Here is a 23,707-nt window from a genome sequence, read left to right on the forward strand (position 1 = left end):
CCCCCCCCCCCCCTTCCTCCCTTCCTTTTTTTTTTTCTTTTCTTTTTTTTTTTTTTTTTGAGAGAGTCTCGCTCTGTCGCCCATACTGGAGTACACTGGCACAATCTCAGCTCACTGCAACCTCTGCCTCCCAGGTTCAGGCAATTCTCCTGCCTCAGCCTTCTGAGTAGCTGGGACTACAGGCATGCACCACCATTCCCAGCTAATTTTTGTATTTTTAGTAGAGACAGGGTTTCACCATGTTGACCAGGCTGGTCTCAAACTCTTGAACTCAGGTGTTCCACCAGCCTTGGCCTCCCAAAATGCTGGGATTACAGGTGTAAACCACCATGCCTGGCCAGTTTGTTTTCTTATATGTTTGTTTTACTCTTGGTTTCTGCTATTTAAAATAATAAAGTTCATGTTTAATAGTTACTCTGATTTTGAAATACCATAGACTTCAAAAGTAGCATCTGGAGCTATGAGGTACCTTAAAAATCACCCAGTCCAATCTCACAAGAAAAAACTGTATCAGAGAGGGAGTCACACAGATTGTTAGCATAAAATTCTAGGCTAGAATCAAGGTTCCTGACTTTAATTCTCTATTTACTTACTCTATCGTGTACTTACTCTACTGTGTTATGACTACTTTCTACATGAAAATATAAAGAAATAGGGCAAGAGAGAAAATGCATTCAAAATATAGTCACCAAAAGTGACTGTTTTGTTTTCATTTCTGATCCACTTAATTCTGTTGTTTTAGGAATATTATTTTAGCATTTGCTGGTACCCTGAGGCATGGTCTCATTCCTAATCTACTGGGTGAAGGAACTTATGCCAGATACAATTGTCGGGATGCTGTGTGGTGGTGGCTGCAGTGTATCCAGGATTACTGTAAAATGGTTCCAAATGGTCTAGACATTCTCAAGTGTCCAGTTTCCAGAATGTATCCTACAGATGATTCTGCTCCTTTGCCTGCTGGCACACTGGTAAAGATATTTCTTAAAATAATTTTTTTCTGAAAAATGACTTTTAGTTTCTAATGTAAAAATAAGTGTAATTAAGAATCCAAATCTTAAGAATTATTCAAATGTCAGTATTGATTTGACACCTGCTGGTACTGTAAGTGATTTGTCTTTGCCTAAAGAACTTTGCAACATGGTAGAAGAGATGATGATGTGTACATAAATATGGCCATTGCAATAAAGTGTAGAGGAAGTGTTGTGTAGTCTCTTTAAAGAAAGAGAGAGAAGGTCCAGTAAGTAGGTCTCAGGGAGAACCTTAGAAAATAGCTCAAGTTTCACCTAAATGAGCCATAAAAGGTGAGTAGGACTTTAGGAGAGATGGGGAAAGTTGTTGGGAGACATTAAAGATGAAAAGAAGCTGGGTGTATGGCAGACACCTGTAATTACCTCAGCCTCTCAGGAGGCTGAGGCAGGAGGATCACTTGAGGCCAGGAGTATGAGTCCAGCCTAGGCAACATAGCAAAACTCAGTCTCTTAAAAAAAAAAAAAAAAAAGAGGAAAGGAATAATGAAGTTGCATAGTGGATTGAAGCACAGTTTAGGGGACATAGTACTTATCGTGCTTTTATAAGAGCCTAGGCCCTTATAAAATACTTTTTGTAAAAAAGTCAATCTGGTTTGGCTTTTTGTGTACTATATCTGCAGGGTAGTAAGAGATTATGGAAAGGGTGAGCCAGGTTATGGAGAGCCTTGACTACCAATCCAGGGAGCTTAAAGGTTATCTTATGAACAGTGAAGAATGGATAGACATTTTTGAGTGATTTTTTCCCTAATCAAGAATGGACAATAGTGCTATACTTTTGCCACTTGTGATATGCCTTTATATGAATAGTTTGGTATATATGACTGGGGGGTGGGGAGGGGAGAGTAGCTGTGTAAGCTACTTCAGGGCTAGCATATATTTGTGTCCTCATGATATTTATTTATATCATGAAATACTCAAAGAACGTTTGTCCAAAATTTTTTTTTATTTGTCCTCTGTTATCGACTGACATTTCCGTTACAATGAATGTAAGTTCATGCTATCAGGCAGGTAATTATTTTACACATAACTATTTGTTTTCTCACAGTTTATCCAAAAATATTTATTCACAGCTTTGTAATTTTTATAATTACTAGTACAATTTTATATTATAGAGTTTTGGTTTTATTCAGAGTCTTTAAAATGAAACATAATAAACAAGGACTCTAAACATTTTGCTTCTATTTAATATTCTTTACCTTATTTTTTAAAATATAATTGTATATTTTCCCAAATGTCATCCTGAGGATCACATTTATTGTTTATATGGGTAAAGAAAATGACTTATGAATTCTTTACATTCACTGGGGTATTTTCCAAAGTCATTATGGATCTTCAAATTTGAGAGTTCCCCTTTAGCACATAATTTATCCCCATTGCCTATGTATGCAGATGAGCAAGAATAGCAATGCCAATTTAAAATTCAGATGCTGGATAACAAGCTAGGTTCATTTATTAGCTGAACAGATCTCTCTAATAGAAACTGTACAAGCTCCCTAGATTCATTTTTGTCTATCAACAGATTATTTTATGTCACAGACATGAATAGTCAAAACTACTGATGTTAAATATTTGTATGCCCATCTGTATTATTTGGTTTATAGGAGCTGCTTCTTCCCTGGCCTCACCCAATTCCTATTTCTCACTCCAAATGAAACTATGTATTTTCACATTACTTCAGTTGTCAGATTTGGGGGAAAATAAGAAAAATGTAATTTCGAACAGAGGTAACATCCAATTATGTCTCAAACAGGATCAGCCATTGTTTGAAGTCATACAGGAAGCAATGCAAAGACACATGCAGGGCATACAGTTCCGAGAAAGGAATGCTGGTCCCAAGATAGATCGAAACATGAAGGATGAAGGTACAGAACTTTAACTAAAATAGTACAAATTTATCGAGATGATGAAATTAAACCTTGTAATTGTTCACTTAATAAATATTTATTTGTAAGCCAAACCTCACAGTATAATGATGAAAAAGATTAACATAGTTCCTGATCTCACCAAGTTTTTAGTTTCTAGAGGAAAGATAAAATTTTATATCTTTTGTCAGCCAATTTGAAAGATAATTTTGGTGGTTTCATTTATAACTGTAATAATCACCATGAACTGAACTGCATGCTTACTATGTGCTAGACATTGTGGTAACTACTTTACCTATGTTATTACCATTTAACACTCACCAAAACATTGGGAATGAGTGATATTGTTTTCATTTTTACTAAATGAAGACTGAAGCAGGGTAGCTTGCCCAGAGTCACATAGCTACTAAGTGTTAGAGGTAGACTTTACTCATGGTCTGTCTCAAGAGCCTAGGCACTTATAAAATACTTTTTGTAAAAAGGTTTGTTTGTATATGGTATTAAAATAAATATGCTTTTCTAACTTCTCTTGAGTTCGTAATGTTCCTCATCTCATGGCACACTATCATTGCTGTCAATGCAAGGCTAATAGTAATTTATTTCATTTTATTCCCCATTCCCCTTAGTCATTCCAATGGTTTATTGCATATTTATTTTGTAAAACATGCATTGTTTTATGTTCATGTGGGTTTTTTAAACTTTATAATTTTGAAAGATTAGACTCATAAGAAGTTGAAAAAATGATACATAGTATGCCATGAACTCTTCACCCAGTACAGTATCAAAATCAGGAGATTGACATCAGTATGTTTTCAACTTTTACCAGTTTTTACATTCACATGTGTCTGTATGTGTATGTGTAGATCCGTGCAATTTGACCCCATATATAGCTTCATGTTGCCACTGCCATAATCAAGATACAGAACTGGTCCATCACCATAAAGATCTTTGTGTACCCTTTTATGGTCACACCTAACCACTCCACCCCCAACCCTGGTCTCTGGCAGCTACTAATCTGTTCTGCAACTCTATAGTTTTGTCATTTTGAGAATGTTATATGAATGAAACTATATACTATATAACCTTTTGAGACTGATTTTTTTCACTGTGCATAATGCCCTTAAGATCCATTTGAGTTGTTGCATTTATCAATAGTTTATTCCTTTTTATTGCTGAGTAGTATTCCCTTTTATGCATATACCAGTATTTATTTAACCATTCATCCAAACCATTCATCCATTGAAGGACATTTGAGTTGTTTTCATGTTTTGGCTAATACAAGTAAAGCTACTATGAATATTCATGTACAAGTTTTTGTGGGACACATAGGTTTTCATTTTTTCTGGGATAAATGTCCAAGAATGGAATTGGTTCATATAATAAGTATGTGTTTTGTTTTAGAAGAAATGGCCAAACTATTTTCCAGAGTGTTTTACCATTTTAATAAATGGTGGTACCCCTTTCTTTTAAGCTGTTCTGATAGCTTCATAGACCACTACCAACTGTGTGTGGTGGGTTGGGGGCGGACTGAGATGGAGTCTCACTCTGTCCCCCAGCTGGAGTGCAGTGGCGCAATCTCAGCTCACTGCAATCTCCGCCTCCTGAGTTCAAACGATTCTTGTACCTCAGCCTCCGGAGTAGCTGGACTACAGGCACATGCCACCACGCCTAGCTAATTTTTTGTATTCTTTGTTGTTGTTGTTGTTGTTGTTGTTGTTGTTTTAGTAGAGATGAGGTTTCGCCATGTTTTGGCCAGGCTGGACATTGTGGTTTTAATTTGCATTTCCCTAATGGCTAAAAGTGTGGAATATCTTTTCATGTGCTCATTTGCCATCCATCTTCCCTCTTTGCTGAAATGTCGGTTCACGTATTTTGCACATTGTCTCTTTCCTTATTATTTTTCAGAGACAGGTTCCCACTCTGTCACCAAAACTGGATGGTAGTGGTAGAATCATACCTCACTCAACCTCTAATTCCTGGGTTTAAGCAGTCCTCCTGCCTCAGACTGCCAAGTAGCTGAGACTACACGTGTGCACCACTGAACCTGGCTAATTTCTTTTTTTAATTGTTTTGTAGAGATGGGGGTCTCCCTATGTTCCCCAGGCTTGTCTTGAATTCCTGACCTCAAGCAATCCCCCTGCCTCGGCTTCCCAGAGTGCTGGGATTATAGGCATGAGCCACTGTTCCCAATCTCTTTTGTCCATTTTGTAATTGTATGATTGGAGTGCTGTATTTTTGTGTTGTTGTTGTTGTTGTTGTTGTTTTTACTCTTGGTTTTTTTTTTATTGTGGTAAAATAGACATAATGTATATTTACCATTTTAACATGATAGTTACAGTTTTAGCCATTTTAAGTGTACAGTTCAGTGACTTTAAGTACAGTCACATTGTTGTGCAACCATCATCACTCTCCATCTCCAGAACTTTGTCATCATTCCTAATTGAAACAGTAACTCCTCATTATCTCCTTCCCCAGCCCTTGGAACCACTATCCTACTTTCTGTCTCTATAAATTCAATTATCCTGGGAACCTCATATAAGTGGAATCATACAGTCTTTGCCCTTTTGTGCCTGGCTTATTTCACTTAGCATAATTATATTTTTATCAATACGTAAGAGTTGTACATACTTAGCATAATTCTTTTGAAGTTCAGCCATGTTGTAGCAGATGTCAGAATTTTATTCCTTTTTTTTGTCCTTTTTGTGATAAAAAACACATAACATTAAATTTACCTTAGCCATTTTCAAGTGTATAATTCAGTAGTGTTAAGTATATTAACATTGTTGTGGAACAGATCTCTAGAACTTTTTTACCTTGCAAAACAAACTCTATACTCATGAAACACTAGTTCTTCCTCGTCCATCCCCACTCTTCCCATGCCTTAGTAACAACCTTTCTACTTTCTGTCCCTATGATTTTGACTACTTCAGATACTTCATATGAATGAAATCATGCAGTATTTGTTCTTTTGTGACTGATTTTTTCCTCTTAGCATAATGCCAAGGTCCATCCATCTCATAGCATGTGACAGGATTCCCTTCTTTTTCAAGGTGCATAATATTCCATTGTGTGCATACATTTTCTTTATTCATTCATTGTCAATGGGCATTTTATTGTTTCCATCTCTTGGCTCTTGTGAATAATGCTGCAGTTAACATGCGTATGCAAATATCTCTTCAATATCCTGCTTTTGTTTTTATGTATATATACCCAAAGTGGAATGCTAGATGGTATGTTAATTCTATTTTTATTTTTGAGAAACTTCTGTAATATTCTCCATAATGGCTGCAACATTTACATTCCTACAACTATTCGAATTTCTCTGCATCCTTGCTAACACCTGGTATTTTCTGTTCTTTTGATAGTGACCATCCTAATGGGTATAAGGTGATATCTCATTCTGGTTTTGATTTGCATTTCCCTAATGATTAGAAGTGTTAAGCATCTTTTTATATGTTTGTTTGCCAATTATGGGTCTTCTTTGGAGAATTGTCTATTCAAGCGCTTTGCCCATTTTTTAATTGGTTTTTGGCTTTTTGGTTATTGACTTGTAGAAAAGTTTCTTGTATATTCTGGATATTAACCCCTTATCATACATATGAGAATTTCATTCCTTTTTAACATATTCCATTGTATGTATATACCACATTTTGTGTTTCCATTCATCTGTCAATGGACATTTGGGTTGTTTCCACCTTTTGGCCATTGGGAATAATGCTGCTGTGAACATTGGTGTACAAATATCTGTTTGAGTCCTTGCTTTCAATTCTTTTGGGTATATACCTAGAAGAGAACTTGCTGGATCATATGATAATTGTTTGTTGACCTTTTTGAGGAACTATCATATTGTCTTCCACAGTGGCTGTGCCATTTTACACTCTTACTGATAGTAAACAGGCTTCTGTTCCTCTGTATCCTCACCAATACTTGTTTTTTTCTGTTTTTGTTTGTTTTTTGTTTGTTTGTTTGTTTTTCCCACTAGTAGCCATCCTAATGGCTATGAGGTGGTATCTCATGGTTTTGATTTGCATTTCCTTAATGATTTCTTAGTGATGTTGAGCATCTCTTCATGTATTTATAGGCATACATACATCTTTGGAGAAATGTCTATTCACATCCTTTGAAATTTAGGGAATGAATTGAGTTATTTTGTTATTGAAGTGCAGGGTGCTTTGTATATTCTGGGTATGAAACACTTATTAAATATGGTTTGCAAATATTTTCTCCCATATTGTGGGTTGTCTTTTCACTGTCTTAAAAGTATCCTTTGATAAACAAAAGTTTCTGACTTTAAGTCCAATTTTTCTACTTTTGTTACCTGTGCCTATTGTATCATATGCAAAAAAGCCTCATCAAATTCAATGTCATGAAGCTTTTGCCATACATTTTTGTCTAAGAATTTTGTAGTTTTAGCTCTTATATTTAAGTCTTTGATCCATATTGAGTTAATTTTTGTATATGATATTAAATCCATTTTTTTGCATGTGAATATCCAGTTTACTCAGCTCTGTTTGCCAGAAAAAAAAATAAAAAACAACTGTCCCTTCCCCACTGAAGGTCTTGGCACCCTTGTCAAAAAAATATTTGACTGTAAATACAGGGTTTATTTCTGGGTTCTCTGTTCCATAGGCCTCTGTGTCTGTCTTTATGACAGAACCACACTGTTTTGGTTAGTGTAGCTTTTTAGTAAGTTTTGAAATGAGGAAGCATGAGTCTTCTAACTTTGTTCTTTTTCTATATTGTTTTGGCTATTCAAGGTCCCTGGAAATTCCATATTTATTTTAAAATCGAGTTTTCTGTTTCTACAAAGCATCATACTCTTTGGAGTATTTTTATGATACCTCCCTTAAGCTTTTCTGTCAGATATTTCCAACATCTGAGTCACCTCAGTGTTGTCACCTGTTAATTGCCTTTTGTCATTCAGGTTGCGATTTTCCTGATTCTTGGCCTGACAAGTCGTTTTTCGTGTTTTCCTAGACCTTTGGATATTATGTTATAGGACACTAGATCCTATGAAATCTTTCATTTTACCAAGTAGCTGTTATTTAAGTTTAGTATGCAGCTTCTGGCCCACTCTTGTGAGCTATGGTTTCAATGACAATTTAATATTTAGCAAGGTTATTCTGGTCTACTTCATTCATGGGCTATCAGGAGGCCACTCGGGAAACCTGAGTGGAATTCCACACTATGTAGTTTACTTCTCTAATCTTTGGGTGTGTTAATTCTCATCTGTTTCACATGTAGATTGGTCAGAGTCTGCCCAGGCCTTCCTATACAACTTTAAAGTATCGTTTTTGCAGCTTCCTCCTCTTCAGATCTTCCCTGAAATCTCTAGTTGGAGTGTGAGGGGCACCCCATCACTGCTGGGCAGGGCATAGAAATCCAGACTCTCTGCTCAGTCTCTGCTGACAGCATGCTGTCAGGAGAGGGGAGTACTGTCCCTTACGACCTGCTCCCACCGGGGGTAGAAGTCTATACTCCCCACCCAGTTTGTGCTAACATCATGCAGCAGGGGTGGGAAACACCCTGGGCTGCCTGCTGCCGCCCCAAGGCCACCTACTGCTACCAGGTTGGGAGTGAAAGTTTAGACTCCCCAGATTCCCCTCGTGGTGTCCGCGGGTACCACGCTGCTGAGGAAGGGGAGTACTGCCTTATAGGAGTCCAGGCTTCCATTCAGTCTCCACTGACATTCCAGGGAGAAAGGACATCCATGGTATTTGCTGGCATAGGGCGGATGTTGTCATGAAGGTTTCTGTCTGGTTAGGGTCCCTCTTTCCTTTTCCTTTGGCTAGAATCAATTGGTTTTCTTGGAACTTTTGTCATTACCTGTTGAAGGTTACAGGTTGCCTTTCCAAGGCAACATCTCACCTAGACTTTTTTAATATGGAGAATTAAAAAAAAAGAAAAAAAAAAACCCGGGAACTCACCACTATGACATTCCTCAAGTCTTGAGGTTCCTAGCCAATCTGCCTTCCTCTTTACACTTTAAGAGTCCTCTTATGATAGTCCACTGTATTACGCTCAGGGATTTTCATTGTACTTAAGAGAGGAGGATCAGGGAAAAATGAGTCTTCTCCCCTTTTTCATACCAGAAGTTTTTGTTCTTTGTGTACTTATGTGTGTTTGAGTATGTGTACATTCTTATGCTATATGTTACATAGCATATATTCAGTGTACTATAATAAGTACTATAATCAATTTATGTTTTGAAATTATACACAGATATTAGATATACCAGTATTATCTATGATTAAACTTTTACAAAAAAGTTATCTCACTATATGTGTCCTTTTGCAACTTGTTTTATTCAACCATTTTGTTTTGGAGATTTATCTTTTTTGTATAAATTTAAGGGGTACAAGGGCAGTTTTGTTACATGGATGTATTCGGCAAGGGTGAAGTCTGGGCTTTTAGTGTAACCTTCACCCAAATAATGTACATTGTACCCATTAAGTAATTTCTCATCTGTCACTCTCATCTCACCCTTCTGAGTCTCTGGTGTCTATTATTCCACACTCTATGTCTGTGTACATATATTATTTAGCTCTGACATCCGTTTTGATACATGTAAATCCAGTTCATTAATTTCAAATGGTATAGAGAGTTTCCCATTGTATGAATAAACTATAGTGTTTATCCATTCCTCTATTGAGCAGTTATTTTTTGTAAATGCAAGCAATGTGGCAGTGAATATCCTCATACACATCTCCATGTGCACATAAATAAGGGTTTCTCTAGAATATATATAGAAATGAAATTCCTATGTGGTAGAATATGCATATCTCCAACTTTGTGCTTTGTATATTCTGGATACAAAATCATAAGATATCACCAAACTGAGCTTCAGAGTGGTTGTCCTAGTTTATTATATTTAAAATTTTGTAAATGTTTTAAAATATTTGTATATACTGTATATAATACTTATAAAAATTTTATTTTATACATGTTTTTTAGGTTTTAATATAACTGCAGGAGTTGATGAAGAAACAGGATTTGTTTATGGAGGAAATCGTTTCAATTGTGGCACATGGATGGATAAAATGGGAGAAAGTGACAGAGCTAGAAACACAGGAATCCCAGCCACACCAAGGTAGTGTTAATTTTATAGTGCTGTGTAATTATACCCTTTTTTAAAAAAGCACATACTTGTGGAATCTTTTATTCTGTTAACTATGAACTCTTTATATTAAGTCAATCAAAATGTCCCTGCCTTCCTCCCTTGATCTCCCCATTGTCCATGCACACAATCCTCTTGATATAAGTTATCAAGTAACACTATCTGTTCTTTTCTGTAAGTACTCGTGGATTGATTCTCTACAAGCACCTCAAAGGAAAGATTTCTGATTCATGATCCCAGTGGTTAAGACGTTTTCGTAACCTGAACTGCTTATTGATGTAAACATTTCATTATGGCCATCTTTTGCAAACATGGAAAACAACCAATTGTTCCGTCTTTTATTAAATTCTTTCACTTTCTGAACCTTTTTTCCTCCTGATTTTTTAAATCTTTTTTCCTAGTGTTTGTCATTTAAGAAGTTTTTATGATTTCAAATGCTTAACATCAGATGCTATTAAAATAGCTTTTGATATTACTATCACCCAAATAACATACTTTGTACCCATTAAGTAATGTCTATTAAAATAGCTTCTGATACTGTATTAAGCTGAGAAGTTAATTTCTTACTCTAATTTTTTTTTTTTGAAAGAGAGCCTCACTCTGTTGCCCACGCTGTCTGCCTCCCAGATTTAAGCAATTCTCCTGTCTCAGCTTTCCAAGGACCTGGGACTATAGGCGCTCAATACCACACAGGCTAATTTTTGTATTGTCAGTGGAGACAAGGTTTCACCATGTTGGCCAGGCTGATCTCAAACTTTTGACCTTAAATGATCCACCCGCCTCAGCCTCCCAAAGTGCTGGGATTACAGGAATGAGCCACCGCACTCGGCCTCTTATTCTAAGTTTTATCTTCAGTAAGAATTGTCCAAAAAATTTAATAGTTGTGGACTGGGTGTGGTAGCTGACGCCTGTAATCTCAACACTTTGGGAGGTTGGGAGGTTGAGGTGGAAGGATAGCTTGAACCCAGGAGTTCAAAACCAGCTTGGGCAACATAGTGAGGCCCCATCTCTACAAAAAATAATTAATAAATAAGTTGCTATCTTTACATGCTTTACCAATTTTTTAAAATTATTTATTTTGGTACATTAGATCTTGTACTTCCCTTTTATTTTTCTTAAAAATGAGCTTTCAAATGAATGTGTCTGCCTTCCCTCATTTTCTCCAGCCCTATTTTTCATGTTTGCTATCTTTTCTCTAGTACCTTATCCCAATATTCAGATTCCTTACTCCTACCTTTTCCAACTTCCATCTTCTTTTATTCCACAGTTCCCATTCTACATCATAGAATTTTTAAAAAACATGTGAGGATGACAGACAATGGCAAAACAGTGAGAGGAAAAAATGTTTACATGATATAGTACACATTCCTATAGAGTAAGGATTTTTTAATAGTTTTCATAATATGTTAGTTATATGATTCATTACAATTGTTTACTGAATGCCCTTTAAATAGTACTTAAAGGACTCCAACTTAGAGAATAAAAATATGTTTTTTAATTTTAGAGATGGATCTGCTGTGGAAATTGTGGGACTGAGTAAATCTGCTGTTCGCTGGTTGCTGGAATTATCCAAAAAAAATATTTTCCCTTATCATGAAGTCACAGTAAAAAGACACGGTAAGGTGGTTGTTTACAAAGAACCTTCAAATGTACTATGCATATTCTCAAGCTATGTAATCATTTGATTCAATCAGCTAATATCGGGAAACCCTTAAAATTAAGAAGAAAGAAAATTCATTAATTTACTAGTGTAAAAATTGTAACAATTCTAGTTGGACCATATTTTTAGCAACTTTGAACTGAGATAAGAAAGCAGCATAGCTATTGCCTTTATTGTGCTTGTCTTTTTCCTCAGTGTGACTGTGAGCAAGTTGCATTTCTGTGAGCAATTTTGTAATCTTTACATGTCTGTTTCTAGAATAGTGCTGTCCAAAATAATGTGAACCACATACATAATTTTAAATTTTATAGTACCAACATTTTAAAAAGTAAAAAGAAACAGGTTAAATTGGTTACAAGATATTTTATTAAATCAGCCAGGTACGGTGGCTCATGCTTGTAATCTCTACACTTTGGGAGGCCAAGGCAGGCAGATCACTTGAGCTAAGGAGTTTGAGACCATCCTCGGCAACATGAAACCTCAAGTCTACAAGAAATACAAAAATTAGCAGGTTGTGGTTATGTGAGCCTGTAGGCCCAGCTACTTGAGAGGCTGAGGTGGGAGGATTGCTAGAGCCCAGGAAGCAGAGGTTGCGGTGAGCCAAGTTCATACTACTGCACTCCAGCTTGGGTGGACAATGCCAGACCCTGTCTTAAAAAAAAAAACAGACATTTTATTTAACTCAGTGTATGTATATAAAATATTGTTTCAACATGTAATCAATATAAAATTATTCATAAGCTATTTTACGTTCTTTTTAGTGGTGCTACATCTTCATAATCCAGCTTATATTTTACGTTTATAACACATCTCAATTCAGTCTGGCCACATTTTCCAACAGTGGATACTTTATTGCCTTGTAGTAGATAAAAATAAACTAAATATTGCTATTTGTCTGTAACTAGATGTGTGAATTGTTTTGAATGATTAAAACTACCATGTCTTATGTCATTTGTCATTTTTCAGGAAAGGTTGTAAAGGTCTCATATGATGAGTGGAACAGAAAAATACAAGACAACTTTGAAAAGCTATTTCATGTTTCAGAAGACCCTTCAGATTTAAATGAAAAGCATCCAAATCTGGTTCACAAACGTGGCATATACAAAGATAGTTACGGAGCTTCAAGTCCCTGGTGTGACTATCAGCTCAGGCCTAATTTTACCATAGCAATGGTTGTGGTAGGTGATCCGTTTGTAAAAACATTTCAAAAAATGATGTGCTAGCGTTTGCTTAGTTCCTTATTCCCATTTGTTTTCAAATTCACTTAATGGCTAAAAAGTAGTATATTGCTTACTAGCTAGTTTTAAATAGTCTTTTCTAATTCATCAAGTATTATGCATATCACCTTTGACCTGTAACATTCAGTATCCAAGAACAGAGAATAATGGATGATGACTGATGAAGTGCTTCCTAGAGTTTTTCACATTCAGAGCATACGTAGAAGATAATATGTATGGCCAGATGCAGTGGCTCACACCTGTCATCCCATTTTGGGGACCAAGGCAGGAGGATCACTTGATCCCAGGAGTTTGAGACCAGCCTGGATATCATAATGAGGCCCCGCCTCCATATTTAAAAAAAAAAAAAAGAAAAGAAAATGATATTTGTATAGCACAATAGGCTACATGGAGTAGCCTACATGCTTGTGCTAGATCCAGCTACTTCAGTTAGCTGCCCTGAAAGCTGAGGGTCTCTGTATCCTACACACCTGTGCTATAACCAGTGCCTCAGCACACTAGTTGGAAAGCCCTGAACTAGTGAACTAAAGTGGATAGCTTCAATTAACATTCTGTTTTCTTTGTTGCATTGCTGCAATTAGTTTTGTCTAGCAAAGAATTCTAGACTCTCCTTTTGTAAATCTATACTCTAGTCTAAAAATAAACTATAAGGAAGTAAAATAGAGAAGGTATATGTTCTTCTATGCCTGCCTAGCTGTTTTCACATTGTCAAAAAGAGTACCAAACCTAGTACTATAAATTATAGTAGAATGAAAAGTGTAAAAGTACACAAAGGTAGCTTTGGTTCAGTGTGCACTTTATTTTATTTAACCATTGAAATTAATGCATATTCTTGGTCAACAATGCTTTCTCTCTTCTTTCGCTGTATCTCAAGTAAATTTACTCATGCTATTCGAGTAAAAGTTCTGTATTTATTTATGGCCCCAGAAGCAAAAAATGGGTATCAGATGTACTTAAAGAAACCTATTACAAACCTGCTGAAGAATTAATTACATACATTTAAGTGTGTGCTATCTGGGTTCAGTGACTCACGCCTGTAATTCCAACGCTTTGGGAGGCTGAGGTGGGAGGATTGCTTAAGCTCAGGAGTTCAAGATCAGCCCAGCCTGGGCAACACAGTGAGACTTCATCTCCACAAAAAATTTAAAAAATATATTAGCCTGTAGTCCCAGCTGCTCAGGAGGCTAAGGCTAATCGCCTGATCCCAGGAGGTTGAGGCTGCACTGAGCTCTGATCTCGCCACTGCACTCCAGCCTGGTGACAGAGCGAGACCCTGTCTCCAAAGGGGTTAAAATAAAAGTGCGTTCTGCCTTCAGTGTAGCTGTGGCAACTTCCTTTTGGAGCTGAGTAACTTTCTTGAGGTGACACAGAGAAATAATCACCTCTAAAAGCTATCCTAACTTCTACGGCCAAAAACAGTCCTTCTAAGTCAGGCTTATAGGATTAGATCTGGTTAGGTATCTACACTCAAATTCTGACCCTCACTGTATTTTAAGTAATTTTTTTCAAGTTTATGAATAATTTCTGTGGGTAGGAACTAATTGTTCTGTGATCTTAAAATTTATACATTTGTTTTGGCATTCACTAGGCCCCTGAGCTCTTTACTACAGAAAAAGCATGGAAAGCTTTGGAGATTGCAGAAAAAAAATTGCTTGGTCCCCTTGGCATGAAAACTTTAGATCCAGAGTAAGTTGGAATATAAGTATTAAGAATGTTGTTGATATTATATTTAATCCAGATACATTGACATCAACCCTAATTTTTTTTTTTTTTTTTTTTTTTTTTTTGTTTTAGCCAGGGCAAAATTTTGTACAGATGCCATCTCTACAAAATAAAATTAAAACAAATTAGCTAGGAGAGATTGTGTACACCTGTAGTCCTAGCTATTCAGGAGGCTAAGGCAGGAGTATCAGTTGATCCAGGAGATCAAGGCTATAGTGAGCTATGATGGCACCACTGCACTTCAGCCTGCTTGACAGAATGAGACACTGTATTAAAACACACACACGAACGCACACACACACCAAAACCCACAATTAACACTTACTCTTGTGACCAGCTCTCCAAAAAAAGAAAAGTAACAAATGGAGTATAGATAACTGTGTTATAACTTGTATGTATTATAATAAAGCAATATGTATATTCAGTTGCTGTTTGTAACCTGATAATAGGCCAATTTTAATTTTAAAATAATTTTATGGAGAAGCTTAAAAACCACCTTTCCAATCTATAATTAATAAAACCATGTCTTTAATTTTTACTAATTCAAAATCTATGTATATTTCAATTATTAGACAGGGCTCAATATATTAGAGGCCTAGGAAATAGTTGACTTTAAACCAACCCATATTTAGTGCCAGGCTAGCTTCTGTAAGGCAAGATACCAGAATATTTTACAGTTTTTATATTAACCAGTATTTGTTAATCATTTTTAACACATGATTAAAGTCCTGTGAACTCAGTATGTACTAATTTAAGGTTAGATGGATAATGCACTAATGCTGAGCTTATTCTGTAGATTAGAAGACAAAATAATTGATTTCTCTTACCTTTGTTATTGAAATTTTTCAATGCTTTCTATGTAATATCTGATCATCTTTTATTTGACTTAAATTTTAATCATTTTGCAGTGATATGGTTTACTGTGGAATTTATGACAATGCATTAGACAATGACAACTACAATCTTGCGAAAGGTTTCAATTATCACCAAGGACCTGTAAGAATTTCATTTATCTTCTGAGTTTCAGTTTAAATTATTTTCAAGTAATTTTAGACATTTATGGTTTTTTTTTTTTTGTCTTTACTTTTGAATAATCTTTTTTAGGAGTGGCTGTGGCCTATTGGATATTTTCTTCGTGCAAAATTATATTTTTCCAGATTGATGGGCCCGGAGACTACTGCAAAGACTATAGTTTTGGTTAAAAATGTTCTTTCCCGACACTATGTTCATCTTGAGAGGTAAGTCATCAGGAGCATGTAATTTCCATAACTAGTGTTTAGTCGGTTTACTAGCTATTAGGTAAATTACAGTTTCTTAGAATTGATCTCTATATGCCCTAGGTATCCCAATGAAAAGTGAAGCCTTTATTCTTTAACATGACAAATTCTGTTGTATAATTTTCACTTTCTCTTATTTTAGGTTATTTATTTTAAGTTGAGGTCTTGATATTGTGTGATTTATACATGTGGAATAGTCTTTGATTTTTTTAATTTTCCTGATGTTTTTGGATATGGTTAGCACAGGATAAATATAAAAATGTAAGGTACTCACCCTGGGCTTTTTGAGTAAATTGATTTAAAGATATATCAAGAAATAGTTTTCAGAAATGCTTTCATTATAGTTAAAATATCAGAGTTGGTCTTCTGCCTGTTATTTCAAAAACCATTTTTCACTTCCTTGTCCTAATTATTAGCAAATAGACAGTGTCAGAGTTACCTATCTTTATAAGATAGTATAAATTCAGAGGGTATCTTAATTTCCCATATTTTATATTATACATAAGTATATCTATGTTCTATTCCTCAGATTATGAATAAACAGCACAAATTTCATCTCCTTTCTCACAAGCACATAAGGGACTTCTGTGCGTTTCATATTAATAGAACCACTCCTGGTTTCTTTTGTTTGGTTGTCACCATGGTATAGATTTTACCATCCTTTTAACCTATTTATGTCTTTGTATTTAAAGTGGATTTCTTGTACATAGTAGCATGTAATCGGGTCTTGCTCTCCTGTAGCATGACAGTTTCTGCTTTTGGAATATTTAGACCATTTACATTTAAGGTGATTACTGAAATTGTGAAATTTAAGTGTTTGTTATCTATTTATTCTGTTTTTTGTTAGCTTTTTCCTCTTTTTGTGCTTCTTTTGCATTGAATATTATTTCATTTTAATCTCCTTCGTTGGCTAGTTAGATATAATTCTTGTTTATTTAAAATGGTTGCTTTAGGTTTATCATATATGTCTTTATAGTTTACCTTCCAGTGATTTACCACTTCAAGTAAGGTATAAAGAACCTTAAAATAGTATAGTTTCATTTTTCCGCTCCCGGCCTATATGCTTATTATTGTCATCCATTTTGCTTTTACATGTTATAACCCCCCACACTACATGGCTACTACTTTTGTTTAGGCAGTCAGTTATTTTTTAATGATCTTTAAATAATACATTAAAAAGTCTAATTACTCTTATAGTTGCCATTTTCAGTGCTCTTCATATTTTTGTGATATTCTGTATTTCCATCTTGTATCATTTTCCTTCTACCCGAAGGACTTTTCCATCATGTCTTTGTAGTGTTTGCCTCCCCCTGATGAATTCTTTCAGTTCTTGTAAGTGTAAAAACAGATGTGTTTTGCCTTTATTTTAAAGATATTTTCACTGTGTATAGAATTCAAAGTTAAGCTTTCTCTCTTTCATACTTTAAAGTGGTTACATTGTTTTGATAAGAAATCTGCTATCATTTTTATGTCTAACCTACCATCACATCCATCCTGGTGTTTTTCATTTCACACATTGTAGTTTCCATTTCTCTTATCTGGGTCGTCTTTATATCTTCCATGTCTCTGTTTAATGTTTTGAATATATGGACTATAATTACAGTGACTCTTTTAATATCCTTGTCTGCTAATTCATTTCTGGGTTGCTTTTGTTTGTGAGTATTCTCTTTATTATGGGTCAGATCACCCTGCTTCTTTGCCTGGTAGTTTTTGTTTTTTGATTTTTGAAGAGACAGGGGTCTTGCTATCTTGCCCAGGCTGGTCTCAAACTCCTAGGCTCAAGCAGTCCTCCCACCTCGGCCACCTGAAGTGCTGAGATTACAGGCATGAGCCACCACACCCAGCCATTTGCCTGGTTATTTTTTATTAGATACCAGATGTGCATTTTACCTTGTTGGGTGCTAGATTTTTGGTGTTTCTATAAATGTTTTTAAGCTTTGTTTTGGAATGCAGTGAAATTACTTGGAAACAGTTTGATCCTTTCCGGTCTTGATTTTAAGCTTGTTAGACCTGACCAGAATAGCATTTGGTCTAGGAATAATTATTCTCCATTAGTGAATCAAGACCTATCTGTGTTCTCTAGCCTGTATTTCAAAAATTATGACATTTTCAAATCTGCCTGATGGGAACAAACAAGTGTTCCCAACACTGTGTGAGTGCCATGTACTGCTTCTTCTCATCCTTTTGGATGGTTCTTTCCTTGTTCTTTGGTTGTGTCCTCTTGTGAATTTGCTGGTTGGTACACTACAGATACTTGAGTGGGACCCTCTGCATATCTTCAGAGTTCTCTCTTTGTACAGCTCCCTCCTCTCTAGTACTCTATCCTGCAAATTGTAGCTGCTTTATAGTGTTCCTGGATTCTCAGTTCAACTCAAGGAAGTCTGCCAGGCTCCACCTGTGTTCCCCCTCTCTGTGCCAAATCCTGGAAATTCTCAAGGCAGTAAGGTATGGTAATCATAGGGTTTGCTTCATTTGTTTCTCATTCCTCAAGGATCACTATTTGTGTCCTAATGTCTAATGTCTTAATGTCCAGTTCTTCAGTTATATCAGACAGGAGGGAAATTTCTGTCCGTACTACTTCCTGTTTGTCACATATGGAAGTCCTTGCTTGCTTTCTGGCCCAGCAAGGTTTTCAAGACTCATCTTTTGCTTTCACTACCCTAGCCTGGAATTGGGCAATTCTCTAAGGAGGCCTTGCTCTTTATAGTGAAAAATGTTATTTAGAAGCCAGATCTGAACACATGGTGTATTGATTATTACTATGCCCCCCCGTAAATAGGGCTAGGGAATATATAATAATAATACATAAATATAGGTAAATACATACACACGTATCTTCATTTCAATGTATCCTGTCTATGTGTATTGAAAACCTGAGTTTACACCAGTTCCAATCTATTGCTCACTATTTAATTCTATTTTTCTCCCTTTATATATTTGTAATTCCATTTTCCAACAATTAATAACGTACTTCCCACATTGGGCTATCACCACCACATACAGTCTGCTCACCCAGCTTCGGCCTGATACCCCACACTAAGCCACCTCTATGTGTGGAGCCCTCCTGATACCACTTGGTTTCTAACTGCCCACTCTGGACCACTCTCACCCTTGGTGAACTCCCTCTTCATACCTCTTGGACTCTAACATCCTGCTCCATACTACCTATTACCCTTTCCTCTCCATTTGTGGTCACCTGCCATGCTCTGTCCCACCTAATGACTTCAGGGTGAATTTTTCAGGAAAGCAAGGGAAAGGGGACTTCCTTATATTTGTATGGACATATTCCATGTCCTAGTGTCCAAGTCTAATTATGGGCAGCATATTCATGGTTTTGTAACCTCATTTTGTTTTTTAATTTTGGTAGTCCGTTAGTTTGCTAGAGCTGCAATAACAGAGCACTACAAACTGAGTGACTTAAATAATAGAAACCGTTAAACAGCAGAATATTGTCTCACAGTTCTAGAGGCCAGAAATCTGAAAAATCAAGGCATGGACAGAGCCATCGTCCCTCTGAAGGCATTAGGGAAAGGTCTCTTCCAGCCCTCTCTCCTAGCTGCTGATAATCCTGTGGCTTGTGGCAGCAAAACTCCAATCTTCATGTGGCATTATCTTAACTAATTACATCTGCAGTGACCCGATTTCCAAACAGGTTCACATTCTGAGGTACTGGGGGCTAGGACTTCAACATACAAATTCTGTGGAGATATAATTCAACACATTACAGATGGCCAGGTATCCAGCTTCAGTCATTTGGCATTTTACTCTGATGTAGCTTGAATACTTGGAAACATACATTTTCTATATTTTCCAGGTTTCTATGACATTTTTTAAAAATATGGTACCCAGCTGATATTAGTTATTATCCAAAATACCCTATTTTACCTAATGGGGTGATTTTTTCCCATTTTTACTATGAAATATTTGATGCCCACTGAAGCGTGTATGTAATACAGCCCTGAGTTACAAACCATAATAATGAAACAAGTGTGTTCCCACGACCCAACTTAAAAATGAAACATTACAGATTTCTGTACTTTTTAAATTCGTGTTTCGTTTTTAAGGGATTACATTGAAATTAACAATAAATTTGATGTGCTAACATCACTGTGTTCTGATAGGGAGGGCTGGAACAAGTTCTTTAACCTCTGTAAATGTCTCTTACCTCTCTATAGATAGGAATACTTATGGTACCTACCTTATAGGGTTACTGTGAACATTAAATGAGATAATATATGTAAGCAGTTAGTATTAGAATATAAAGGCATAATAAATACTAAGTTTGTTGTTTAGTAGAATGAGAAATTAATTGGCATTTTTTTTCTTTAAGTAGAAAGTACTCTGGAATGGCATTTCCCCCGCCCAATCGTAGTTCTTAGTGTTTCTTCATTACTTTTAGTTTTACAGTTTTATCAAGATCACACATAACACATCTGCATAATTACAATTTGAGTCTCATAAACTTACTCCAAAAGGAATAAAATTATGCCTGAGAGAGTATTTATCTCTGTATTTATATGTAGCTTGTAATGGTAGTTTCTTCTATGTTTTTAATACATAAAGGGATTCCTTGTATTTAAAAGTCTCAAATTCCAAAGATGGAATGTCAAAGAATAATTTCAGTCTAAATTCATTTGTATGTCTTTAGGATATTGTTTTATTTTGTAGCAAATGACTGCATATGATTATTTTCTGCACTAGAAGGCAAAAATCACCAGATCTTGCCTATTTTGTTAATATGTATTAAATGATGTCTTTGTAAAATGTCTTTTTTTTCATTCAGATCCCCTTGGAAAGGACTTCCAGAACTGACCAATGAGAATGCCCAATACTGTCCTTTCAGCTGTGAAACACAAGCCTGGTCAATTTCTACTATTCTTGAGACACTTTATGATTTATAGTTGATTACAGATTTATAGTTGATTACAGATATTAAGTATGCAATTACTTGTGTTATAGGATGCAAGGTCATCATATGTAAATGCCTTATATGCACAGGCTCAAGTCGTTTTAAAAATCTCATTTATTATAATATTGATGCTCAATTAGGTAAGATTGTAAAAGCATTGTTTTTTTTAATGTACAGAGTAGATTTCAATTTGAATCAGAAAGAAATATCATTACCAATGAAATGTGTTTGAGTTCAGTAAGAATTCTTCAAATGCCTAGAAATCCAGAGTTTGAAAAAGAAATACCATGTAATCTTCTATTTGTACATAAATAAAAATAAAATATGAAAATATAATGAAAGAAATGGAAGGATAGCTTTTAACTGTGGTATATATAATCTTCAGTAACAATACATACTGAATAGGCTGTGGTTCATTAATATTATCACCACGTACTATAGTATTCTTAATACAATGCTCACTGCATTTAGTAAATATTTAATAAATGGTGAATGATAGAATTTTCCACCTACAATATATGTTCCTAAATGGAGCACAGATGTTCAAACTATGCTTTCATTTTTTCACTGATATATTCATTTTTGTGTAATATAATGAATGCCAACAGTATATTTTATATGATTTACTTATGTGGGGAAACATGCAAAGCATTAGGAAATTTATTTCCTGAAAACAGTTTTGTAAAATTAGTATTGAGTTCTAGTTTACAATTATAAGATAGCTTACATTTTCAAAATGGAAATTGTTGGTCATATTTCTAGAATTGTAAAGAAAAAAGGATGTTATATTAGTTTTCTAAAGCTCAACTACCTTTAGTTCAAGCTCAAAAATCTATTGCTAGATCATAGTAGATACTGGTTTTCTATTAACTCAAAACCTACATTGACAAGTTTAACATTGAGAAGAATCTTAACAAAAATATGGGTATTAATTCAGTATATATCTTAAATTCAATAAAATCATTGGAAATTTTCATGTTAACTTATTTTAAGATACCTTAAAATCTTAAAGTCACAAAAGGAAAAGGTTTTAACATTTATATGAGTTCACATTTTTTAATAGAACTTATTTCCTAGGTAGAATTGATTTTACTGTTTTTTACTGTTTTCTTAAGAAAACAGTTAAATCATTGTGCATTCAGTTGGAAGAAAGTAGTTGCAAGAATTCTTTCATTGCTATATAATATTCAGTGGCTCATTTATAGCTAATAAAATAATGGTGTTTTAAAATAATGCTACTTTAAAAGTAGCATTTTTTAACTTAAAAACCTGAACTATGACTAAGAAATAAAACTAAAGAAGAAAACCAGCAAACTAAAACTTCTGGGCAGCAAAAATGTATAAATGCTTCAGATGTCAAATACCCATTCTTGAAAGCTCGTGTAATTTACTTTAAGATTATCTGCCTGCTGTTCTTCAAAGCTGACCTTGCTTTAGAAATAGTTTTAACTAGCTTAGTTTTCTGGCTTCCAAAACTGAAACAGATTAAATCCTACAAATTTAAGGACAGTTGTGACAGTAATCTGACCACTGTCTATAAACACATTGGTTTCCAAATCTCCCTTTCTTCTTCAGTTCCTTCCTTGCTCAATATATAACCTTCTCTAAACTGTGCGGGTAAAAGGAATGACTTTCCTTGAGAGAACCATTAGTTCATCAAAGGTTTATGTAGTTTTGTTGCTCTATTCTAACTTTGATATTAAGGGAGGTAAGAAAGGTAACAGAAAACCAGCATATTTAACCAAAGCACGAAGTAATCACTGACAGTTAAATGTGACCAAAAAAATAAAAATTCACAATTTTTTAAATGTAGTCATTTTGGGTTATCTCTAGTAAGGCAAATACCCACGTTGGTAAATTTTTAGGATATTGTGTTGCACTAGAAAACTAAGTGGTTCATATTTCTAATGAGGAAGATTAATGAAAGAACATTGTTATATTCTGCATGGTATATTTTAAAGTTTAAGAAGGCATGTTAAACATTATTTCCTCTACGGTAGTTAAAATACAGAACTAGATTTTTAAAAGGTGTCATTTGACTAAAGAACGTTTAGGTAGAAGGCGTCATACTTGAGTGATGCTGGATAAGGTATTATTATATTTCAATAATGAACTATGCCTTGGTTTTTCACTAATCAAAATCAAAATTACTCTTTTACATGAGAAATGAATTTGCCAGTTTAGTATGCTGTGGTATTTTAATAAGTTTTCTAAGATAATTGGGAAAACATGAGACTGGTCATATTTATGAATATTGTAACACGTGAATTGTAATCCATTTCTGATATGTCTTGAACTACTCTGTCTAGTGGGCAAATGTCGTTGTTATCTCTGTGTGTTAAGAAAATAAAAATATTTTTTAAAGGTCTATATTTTGTTTCATTCATAGCCATTGCACCCAGCTAATTTTTTATTTTTTACTTATTTTTTATTTTGTAGAGACAGCATTCTACACTATGTTCCCTAGGTTGGTCTCAGCCTCCTGGCCTTAAGTGATCCTCCTGCCTCAGCCTCCCAGAGGCAATTAATTTGTCAGTGCTGACCAGAGCCATTTATTCAGTGCTTGCCTACTTTAGGTGCTTACCTTTTTGCAGGAGGCAGAGAGGAGGAAGAACTTTAGACTGTTTGGATTATTCATTAGGCATGTTGAAAGGAGCAAAATCAAATCAACTTCCAATGTATAAATCTGTGAGAAACTATACACTTCTGGTGACAATGGGCCTTCTGGAAAATAAAATAATTTTTTTAAATAAATAAAATAAGCTGTGCACTTTCCTGGTACTTCTTGAAACCTTTTACTCAAGTGTGAATTTTTTATTTGTCTTTGATCAACTTACTAACAGTAAATACTACAGGCCAGAAGACATAATATATATACGTGCCTCCTAAAGTAG

The 23,707-nt window shown here is 35.2% G+C and overlaps 1 protein-coding gene across 1 annotated transcript in view; it reads left to right on the forward strand.

The window, feature by feature from the left end:
* Window positions 1-23,181, forward strand: part of AGL (amylo-alpha-1,6-glucosidase and 4-alpha-glucanotransferase) — a 72,308-nt gene extending 49,127 nt beyond the window's left edge. Inside the window, 9 exon segments of the mRNA XM_017865141.1 lie at window positions 743-968; window positions 2,779-2,890; window positions 9,845-9,980; window positions 11,512-11,624; window positions 12,634-12,845; window positions 14,494-14,591; window positions 15,536-15,623; window positions 15,732-15,865; window positions 20,688-23,181. Of these exon segments, the coding sequence (XP_017720630.1) occupies window positions 743-968; window positions 2,779-2,890; window positions 9,845-9,980; window positions 11,512-11,624; window positions 12,634-12,845; window positions 14,494-14,591; window positions 15,536-15,623; window positions 15,732-15,865; window positions 20,688-20,805 (1,237 nt within the window). The 3' untranslated portion in view covers window positions 20,806-23,181.
* Window positions 23,182-23,707: the final 526 nt, after the last annotated feature.

The sequence above is a fragment of the Rhinopithecus bieti genome, unplaced genomic scaffold (assembly GCF_001698545.2).
Source record: "Rhinopithecus bieti isolate Rb0 unplaced genomic scaffold, ASM169854v2 scaffold_78620, whole genome shotgun sequence".
NCBI classification, from domain to species: Eukaryota; Metazoa; Chordata; class Mammalia; order Primates; family Cercopithecidae; genus Rhinopithecus; species Rhinopithecus bieti.